The 9,613-nt window shown below is 47.2% G+C and overlaps 2 protein-coding genes across 2 annotated transcripts in view; one reads left to right on the top strand and one right to left on the bottom strand.

Moving 5' to 3' along the window:
- The first annotated feature begins 3,253 nt into the window (after positions 1-3,253).
- LOC142699445 (membrane progestin receptor delta-like) lies at positions 3,254-6,196 on the top strand. Its single transcript, XM_075848033.1, has 4 exons — positions 3,254-3,375; positions 3,697-3,793; positions 4,057-4,201; positions 5,183-6,196. Exons 1-4 carry the CDS (start codon positions 3,278-3,280, stop codon positions 5,452-5,454), a joined length of 612 nt encoding a protein of 203 aa, XP_075704148.1. The 5' UTR covers positions 3,254-3,277; the 3' UTR covers positions 5,455-6,196.
- Positions 6,197-9,152: 2,956 nt separating this feature from the next.
- PMF1 (polyamine modulated factor 1) overlaps positions 9,153-9,613 on the bottom strand; it is a gene marked incomplete at its 5' end in the record, with an annotated part of 27,958 nt that continues 27,497 nt past the window's right edge. Inside the window, one exon of the mRNA XM_075848032.1 lies at positions 9,153-9,240. Coding sequence (XP_075704147.1) covers positions 9,239-9,240 — 2 coding nt within the window. The remainder of the gene's footprint in view (positions 9,241-9,613) is intronic.

Here is a 9,613-nt window from a genome sequence, read left to right as displayed (position 1 = left end):
CTTCTCTAGTGTTATACGCTGGATGTCCTGCACAGTATCTCTTCTCTAGTGTTATACGCTGGATGTCCTGCACAGTATCTCTTCTCTAGTGTTATACGCTGGATGTCCCGCACAGTATCTCTAGTGTTATACGCTGGATGTCCTGCACAGTATCTCTTCTCTAGTGTTATACGCTGGATGTCCCGCACAGTATCTCTTCTCTAGTGTTATACGCTGGATGTCCCGCACAGTATCTCTTCTCTAGTGTTATACGCTGGATGTCCCGCACAGTATCTCTTCTCTAGTGTTATACGCTGGATGTGCTGCACAGTATCTCTTCTCTAGTGTTATACGCTGGATGTTCTGCACAGTATCTCTTCTCTAGAGTTATACGCTGGATGTCCTGCACAGTATCTCTTCTCTAGTGTTATACGCTGGATGTCCCGCACAGTATCTCTTCTCTAGTGTTATACGCTGGATGTCCTGCACAGTATCTCTTCTCTAGTGTTATACGCTGGATGTCCCGCACAGTATCTCTTCTCTAGTGTTATACGCTGGATGTCCCGCACAGTATCTCTTCTCTAGTGTTATACGCTGGATTTCCTGCACAGTATCTCTTCTCTAGTGTTATACGCTGGATGTCCCGCACAGTATCTCTTCTCTAGTGTTATACGCTGGATGTCCCGCACAGTATCTCTTCTCTAGTGTTATACGCTGGATGTCCTGCACAGTATCTCTTCTCTAGTGTTTTATACGCTGGATGTCCTGCACAGTATCTCTTCTCTAGTGTTATACGCTGGATGTCCCGCACAGTATCTCTTCTCTAGTGTTATACGCTGGATGTCCTGCACAGTATCTCTTCTCTAGTGTTATACGCTGGATGTCCCGCACAGTATCTCTTCTCTAGTGTTATACGCTGGATGTCCTGCACAGTATCTCTTCTCTAGTGTTATACGCTGGATGTCCTGCACAGTATCTCTTCTCTAGTGTTATACGCTGGATGTCCTGCACAGTATCTCTTCTCTAGTGTTATACGCTGGATGTTCTGCACAGTATCTCTTCTCTAGTGTTATACGCTGGATGTCCCGCACAGTATCTCTTCTCTAGTGTTATACGCTGGATGTCCCGCACAGTATCTCTTCTCTAGTGTTATACGCTGGATGTCCTGCACAGTATCTCTTCTCTAGTGTTATACGCTGGATGTCCTGCACAGTATCTCTTCTCTAGTGTTATACGCTGGATGTCCTGCACAGTATCTCTTCTCTAGTGTTATACGCTGGATGTCCTGCACAGTATCTCTTCTCTAGTGTTATACGCTGGATGTCCCGCACAGTATCTCTTCTCTAGTGTTATACGCTGGATGTACCGCACAGTATCTCTTCTCTAGTGTTATACGCTGGATGTCCCGCACAGTATCTCTTCTCTAGTGTTATACGCTGGATGTCCCGCACAGTATCTCTTCTCTAGTGTTATACGCTGGATGTCCCGCACAGTATCTCTTCTCTAGTGTTATACGCTGGATGTCCTGCACAGTATCGCTTCTCTAGTGTTATACGCTGGATGTCCTGCACAGTATCTCTTCTCTAGTGTTATACGCTGGATGTCCTGCACAGTATCTCTTCTCTAGTGTTATACGCTGGATGTCCTGCACAGTATCTCTTCTCTAGTGTTATACGCTGGATGTTCTGCACAGTATCTCTTCTCTAGTGTTATACGCTGGATGTCCCGCACAGTATCTCTTTTCTAGTGTTATACGCTGGATGTCCTGCACAGTATCGCTTCTCTAGTGTTATACGCTGGATGTCCTGCACAGTATCTCTTCTCTAGTGTTATACGCTGGATGTCCCGCACAGTATCTCTTCTCTAGTGTTATACGCTGGATGTGCTGCACAGTATCTCTTCTCTAGTGTTATACGCTGGATGTCCCGCACAGTATCTCTTCTCTAGTGTTATACGCTGGATGTCCCGCACAGTATCTCTTCTCTAGTGTTATACGCTGGATGTCCTGCACAGTATCGCTTCTCTAGTGTTATACGCTGGATGTCCTGCACAGTATCTCTTCTCTAGTGTTATACGCTGGATGTCCCGCACAGTATCTCTTCTCTAGTGTTATACGCTGGATGTCCCGCACAGTATCTCTTCTCTAGTGTTATACGCTGGATGTCCTGCACAGTATCGCTTCTCTAGTGTTGTTATACGCTGGATGTCCTGCACAGTATCTCTTCTCTAGTGTTATACGCTGGATGTCCTGCACAGTATCTCTTCTCTAGTGTTATACGCTGGATGTCCCGCACAGTATCTCTTCTCTAGTGTTATACGCTGGATGTCCCGCACAGTATCTCTTCTCTAGTGTTATACGCTGGATGTCCCGCACAGTATCTCTTCTCTAGAGTTATACGCTGGATGTCCTGCACAGTATCTCTTCTCTAGTGTTATACGCTGGATGTTCTGCACAGTATCTCTTCTCTAGTGTTATACGCTGGATGTCCCGCACAGTATCTCTTCTCTAGTGTTTTATACGCTGGATGTCCTGCACAGTATCTCTTCTCTAGTGTTATACGCTGGATGTCCCGCACAGTATCTCTTCTCTAGTGTTATACGCTGGATGTCCTGCACAGTATCTCTTCTCTAGTGTTATACGCTGGATGTCCTGCACAGTATCTCTTCTCTAGTGTTATACGCTGGATGTCCTGCACAGTATCTCTTCTCTAGTGTTATACGCTGGATGTCCTGCACAGTATCTCTTCTCTAGTGTTATACGCTGGATGTCCTGCACAGTATCTCTTCTCTAGTGTTATACGCTGGATGTCCTGCACAGTATCTCTTCTCTAGTGTTATACGCTGGATGTCCTGCACAGTATCTCTTCTCTAGTGTTACACGCTGGATGTTCTGCACAGTATCTCTTCTCTAGTGTTATACGCTGGATGTCCTGCACAGTATCTCTTCTCTAGTGTTATACGCTGGATGTCCTGCACAGTATCTCTTCTCTAGTGTTATACGCTGGATGTCCTGCACAGTATCTCTTCTCTAGTGTTATACGCTGGATGTCCTGCACAGTATCTCTTCTCTAGTGTTATACGCTGGATGTCCTGCACAGTATCTCTTCTCTAGTGTTATACGCTGGATGTCCCGCACAGTATCGCTTCTCTAGTGTTATACGCTGGATGTCCTGCACAGTATCGCTTCTTGTCCTCTATATACCTGATGTTTTTTGTATTGCCTAGTAACACTGACCCTGGGGCTGATTGTGTTGCATTGACTTCTGCAGGCTGTGCCTTTACCTATGGAGCCTATGTCATGCCAGATTGCTGGATAAATGGCGTCCTCCACCGATCCTATGTCCCCATCGCTGCCTTTAACACTTTCATCTGCACCGGCCTGTCCTGCTACTCTCGGTATGGAGAAGTTTCAGTTTCCCCATTAAAAATAATTCTTTATTGTTGACCCCAAATCTCCAATAACACGATCCACCGAAACCAACCCGCCATCCACTTCATTGGCCGGAACGTGAAATCTGATTGGCCGTTGAATGTTATAATTGCTCTGACCTTACGTTTGCCTCATCTCACCCTAATTTAGAATAGGATGTGTAAGGTCGGATGTCCCCTTTACGATCATTCAATGAAGATCGAGTCATGTGACCTCTTTTATATTTAAAGTCTTCATTTACAGGAGTGACTTTTTTTTTTTGTCCCCTATGTAAATCTTTATTACAGATTTCTGGAGGTAGATCGCCCGGCACTCAGTAAAATCCTCCGCACGGTGGCCTTTGTTCACCCTTTTGTGTTTGACAACATCCCTCTATTTTATCGGGTGAGTTGTGTGTTTTTATGCTTTTTATAGACGTGCAGTACCGACACCTGCCAGCAGAGGCAGCATAAGAAACCCTAATTGTGTGTTAGGACTTTATAAGGAATAGTGGAAGTTTACATATTCTCCCCCACAATTCCTGCCAATGATTTAGAGCCCCTCGCCATACGGTAGCGTGCGGTTTATCACTATGCGAGTAGTCGTGACCGAAGTGTAACGCCATTTATTTATCTCGTGATTGGTCGACGTTTTTCTCTCTCCTGCAGCTCCTGTTTTGCTTTGGGGACGATTGCAACTGGAATGAGGCCGTTCCTTTCCATCTCTATCATCTCTTCTTCGCCATCCTGACCGGATTCCTCTTTGCTTCTCACCTGCCGGAACGCCTGGCGCCGGGACGTTTTGACTATTTTGGTAAAATTAGCAGCAGGAAAAGACTTTAAGGTTTAGGGGGGCAGGAAAATCATTGGAGATTTCCCCATTCTCCCTGGGGATTACAGGAATGCTGCGAGCGTTCGCCACATCCTTTGTCTGCAGTCAAGAAAACCGTGTCCTGCAGGCGCGGCGCTGAAGATCAAGCGTCCCGGACTTTGCAGTTTTAAGGCTGTTCCCCCGGGTCGGATACGCTGCGGGCGGGTTCCCCCGGGTCGGATACGCTGCGGGCGGGTTCCCCCGGGTCGGATACGCTGCGGGCGGGTTCCCCCGGGTCGGATACGCTGCGGGCGGGTTCCCCCGGGTCGGATACGCTGCGGGCGGGTTCCCCCGGGTCGGATACGCTGCGGGCGGGTTCCCCCGGGTCGGATACGCTGCGGGCGGGTTCCCCCGGGTCGGATACGCTGCGGGCGGGTTCCCCCGGGTCGGATACGCTGCGGGCGGGTTCCCCCGGGTCGGATACGCTGCGGGCGGGTTCCCCCGGGTCGGATACGCTGCGGGCGGGTTCCCCCGGGTCGGATACGCTGCGGGCGGGTTCCCCCGGGTCGGATACGCTGCATACAAATCACACCGCGTATCCGACCTTGAACCCCGTAGTACGTTCTGTCCGAAAAGCCGCACCACATTGTGCCGATTTTCAGTCGGAAAGGGTCGTGAGAAAAAAAAAGAAAAGTTAATACCCTCCTGGGATGACGCTGCAGCCTGTGATTGGCTGCAACAGTCACATGGGATAAAACGTCACCGCAGGAGGCCGAACAGAGGCAACCGATCCGTTTTTTTTTTGTTTTTTTTACTGATGGATCCTCGAAAAACGGGCTTTAAAAACTGATCCATTGACTTCTATGGGGCGGTGAAAATGGGCGAAAATGTAAAACATTCCGTATCATGAATTCTAGATATTCCGGACAATCGGTGCACATAATTCTGCTCCATCTGTTGATATAACGAGGTTTCTTGTTGTAGGTCACAGCCACCAGCTCTTCCACGTATGTGCGGTCTTGGGTACGCACTTCCAGATGGAAGCTGTCCTCGCCGACCGATCCTCCCGGCAATCCTGGCTCCGTTTACATTCTGAAGCCGACTCGCTGGGCAGCATGTTGGGAGTCGTAGCCACTTCCATCATAGGAAACGTCATCCTCATCTGTTTCTTCACCGCGACCTTACTGTGGTCTCCGCGGGCCGACTCCATCCTCCAGAATCACATCCCAAGCGAGGCCAAAGTGAAGGAGCATTGACCCTCCGGAAGACCCGAGGAGGACGTCTACCCGGCTGGCTTCATCTCAGTATTAATAGCCATATAGGGGGGGGGTTCCTTCCCCTCTTTACCCCGGGTCTCCGCTATGGGGCCGAGCCTTACTCCAGCTTATCTTAGATTAAAAGGGCTGATGCTTGAGATTTATTCTTGCAAAAATAAGGAAATTAACAGCAGCACAGAGTATTTTATATTTTCTAAAAGAATTCGGTTTTTGTCGGGTTCCCAGAATTCTTCATGATTTCTGTAGGTTAATTAAACGACGTTGTGTTCCTGTGGAGGATGGTCAAGGTATTGGGGGTCTAGTCTGAGATCTTTAAATATTGGGGTCTTTCAACATTGGGGTGTCTTATGGGACCTTGAAACATTGTCAGTCCTGTACTAAACCCCAAACATTGGGATCTAGTCCGGGATCTTAAAACATTGGGGGCTTGTCCGGGATCTTAAAACATTGGGGTCTAGTCCGGGATCTTAAAACATTGGGGTCTAGTCCGGGATCTTAAAACATTGGGGTCTAGTCCGGGATCTTAAAACATTGGGGGCTTGTCCGGGATCTTAAAACATTGGGGGCTTGTCCGGGATCTTAAAACATTGGGGGCTTGTCCGGGATCTTAAAACATTGGGGGCTTGTCCGGGATCTTAAAACATTGGGGGCTTGTCCGGGATCTTAAAACATTGGGGGCTTGTCCGGGATCTTGAAACATTGGGGGCTTGTCCGGGATCTTGAAACATTGGGGGCTTGTCCGGGATCTTGAAACACTTGGGGTTTAGTCTGAGATCTTTAAATATTGGGGTGTCTTATGGGACCTTGAAACATTGACTGTCCTGTACTAAACCCCAAACATTGGGGTCTTGTCTGAAACATTTCAAAATTGGGGTCTTGTCTGAGACTATTGAATATCGGCAGCTTGTCCAGGAAGTTTTGACATTTGGGTCTAGTCTAGGATCTTAAAACATTGGGATCTTGTCCCAGATGTTTCAAAATTGGGGTCGAGTCTGGGACCATGAAACGTGGTTTTAGCCAGGACCTTGAAATATTGGGGTCTCGTCTGGGACCTCTTAATGTAAGGAATATAAAAGCTGAGACTGTTACTGGAATCCATGACCTCTTTTCTGGTAGACGGGACTCTTTGAGAATTTTTGAAGGTGCGTGAATTGTGAAATGATGGAACAAATGGTGAGTGGGCGCAGCACATGAATATTAAATATTGGCTTGTATACGGGAGGGACTGTGGGAACAGGTAGGTAAATACCCGGCCTGTCTGTCATAGACTTCCATTCAAAAAGTCCCTAAAAAGGATGTGAGGAATATTGCAGGAACATGGAATGTTTACGGTGAATGTGGGAGAAGGACTGCGTGTCGTAATGGCGGATCGGTCCTGGTCCTAACTGGTTCCGGTTCTTTTTAACTCTTTCACTGACTCGGTGGTCGGGAGTTTTTGGATAAGTAAATTGGTTGTTTTGCATGTGAGTTTTCGGGTTGATTTTTGTTTTTAAGAAGGTTTTATGTAACGAAGAAACATGATCGGGATTTTAGGTTTTTTTCTAAGTTACTTTATACACGGTACAAGAAGGATCGGGAACGGCCTTTATATATCCTTAAGATACGGCTGCCACGTTGAATAAATTCGCACCTTGTTTGGGAGCGCTGACGGACAGTCCTGACTACATTACTGATTAGCCACAAGAAAAAATTAGCTAACTGCTCTGGTGCCACCTTGAGGTTGAAGTGCGGTATTACCACTATACAATGTCTATCATCCACATATCTCTGTGGTCCGGCGACCATTACTCGGTGCTGCTATTAATTTCATTAGAAAAAAATCCTGAATCTGCTGATTTTTATTTATAACAGATTTTGGGGTGGGGGGAGGGGTGATCCTCGGTGCCTTCTCCATGATAACCTCAGCTGAATAGAGGCCGTCCGTTGTCTACGAGCCGGATCTACGGTCATCTCCTCCGACGTCGTCTTATTTTCTATTCGTTTTTCTAACACAATTTATTTTTGTAAAAAAACGTTGTTTTGTTGTTGCCGATAATTAACCCTCTGATGACCAGCTCTGATTTCTTTAGGGGACATCACAGAGGCCTCAGCGGCTCCTTTTTAATCCTCATTGAATATAATATACGGGACCATTATATTGTGACTACTAAATATTCACCCTCCGGCCCGGCCATGGCTCATTAGGGCCGATTCCTAAAAATAAAGCCCCACGAATCGCAGTTATCGGTCACCCACCGCTAATCAGAAGCGGCAGGTGGACTTCAGACCCATCATTCAGCACTTCTGATTGGCCAAAAGTTTTCTATGCCAGGAGGGGCCCCAGTTATTGGCATATATTGAGCTCACCACTGTTGGGGTACCTTAAAGGGACCATGATTTAAAGGGGCCACAGCACATTAAATCACTACTGAGGAAGCAATACATAGAAATAGTCAAATAGGCTGATTGTATTATAGTTAGAATCGTTATAACGGACTGTATGCCATGTTGGGAGTTGTAGTACAACCCCCCCCCCCCCTGGATGTAAAGTGTAACTACACTGTAAAACCACTTGAAAAATAACATTGGGGGATTGCACTGTAGCAATTGCTTAGTATAATATAACTGTTACAAGCTGCTGCAATTCCACAGTTAACCAGCAGGGCACTGGGTTATTCACATTCATTACTGCAGCCCAGCGGGCTCTGCCATCCGCACCCATGGGTGCAGAGCAAACTACAAGCCATTATCAACCCAACACCCCAAAATATGAGGGATTTGTTCCGGATTTGAAATGTGGTGGGCGGAGCTATGCAAATGAGCGTGTTCTCCATAAGTCAACTAGACGGAGGCAATTGATAATCTCCCCCTGTCGGTTTGTCTTGCGCCCCTGTTATTACTTTGGTACCCGGATAGGGAGTAATTCAGATTATAAGAACTGGAAACTGCGGATTGATCCATTTTTTTTTAACCCTTTGCTGCCTGGGAGGGATAAAGTTAGAACCGTGTCCTCCCCCCGCCCAGGTGCCCTGTAATAATTTATTTTGTAGGAAGTTGTGTCGACGGAGTTTGGTAACCGTGGGCAATAAACCAGCGTTGAATCTCAAGTGTCTGTGCCGATTCCTGCGTTCCCGATACAGCAGAGCCAGCGCCACGCGTTATTCTTACACACGTTTATTGCATTCATGATCACAGAGAAGAGTACAAGCGGGAGGGAAGCTTAGATACATCCTATATGTGACGTATAGAATAATAATAACAACACGAGACACAGTCCACGACGCCGGGCCACGCCGGATCACCGCTTCCCTGCTGGGCAGACATATTCCATTATTCTGCATCGGTCTCCTCCAGCAAGGAATGGGTTACTACACAAGAGGATATGGGGTGCACACATATAATAACCAAGAGGCGGCTAAAGCCATATAATATAATGGACGAGAGCTGTAGATTATAAGCCTGCATTAACTGTAAATACCATGAGGGGGCGCCAACAACAAGATAAACATGCAGTGGGGTCCCCACATGTGATTGTTAGGCTGGAGATAATCTACCTGTATAGTCACCGCCCATAGGAGGGTATAGCACTGGGTTATCTGCAGCAAAAACACCACGAGGGGGGTTGTAGTCCTACTAGGATCACTCGGCACTGCTCAGACCGGGCCGTAAAATCTTCTGTACGCCTCCTGGAAGCCAATGTGATCGGCCAACTCATCACAGGCCGGGCTCAGCTCACACACTTCTCTCTCAGCTTCTAAGGGGAGTCTGACCGGAGAGCCGAATATCCTGCGAGGACGAATACAAGACAGGAGGGCGGCATTATAATAGTCATAGCCCGCGGAGCAGACTGTATCACACATGATAGGATTAGATACAGCAGCTCAGCAGACTGTATCACACATGATAGGATTAGATACACAGCTCAGCAGACAGTATCACACATGATAGGATTAGATACACAGCTCAGCAGACAGTATCACACACGATAGGATTAGATACACAGCTCAGCAGACAGTATCACACACGATAGGATTAGATACACAGCTCAGCAGACAGTATCACACATGATAGGATTAGATACACAGCTCAGCAGACAGTATCACACATGATGGGATTAGATACACAGCTCAGGTGTCTCATGGTATGGTTAGTAATGTAG

Source organism: Rhinoderma darwinii, unplaced genomic scaffold, assembly GCF_050947455.1.
Source record: "Rhinoderma darwinii isolate aRhiDar2 unplaced genomic scaffold, aRhiDar2.hap1 Scaffold_155, whole genome shotgun sequence".
NCBI lineage: Eukaryota > Metazoa > Chordata > Amphibia > Anura > Rhinodermatidae > Rhinoderma > Rhinoderma darwinii.
The sequence above is the reverse complement of the archived record's forward strand: the minus strand, read 5'-3'. Positions and strand labels throughout refer to the sequence as shown.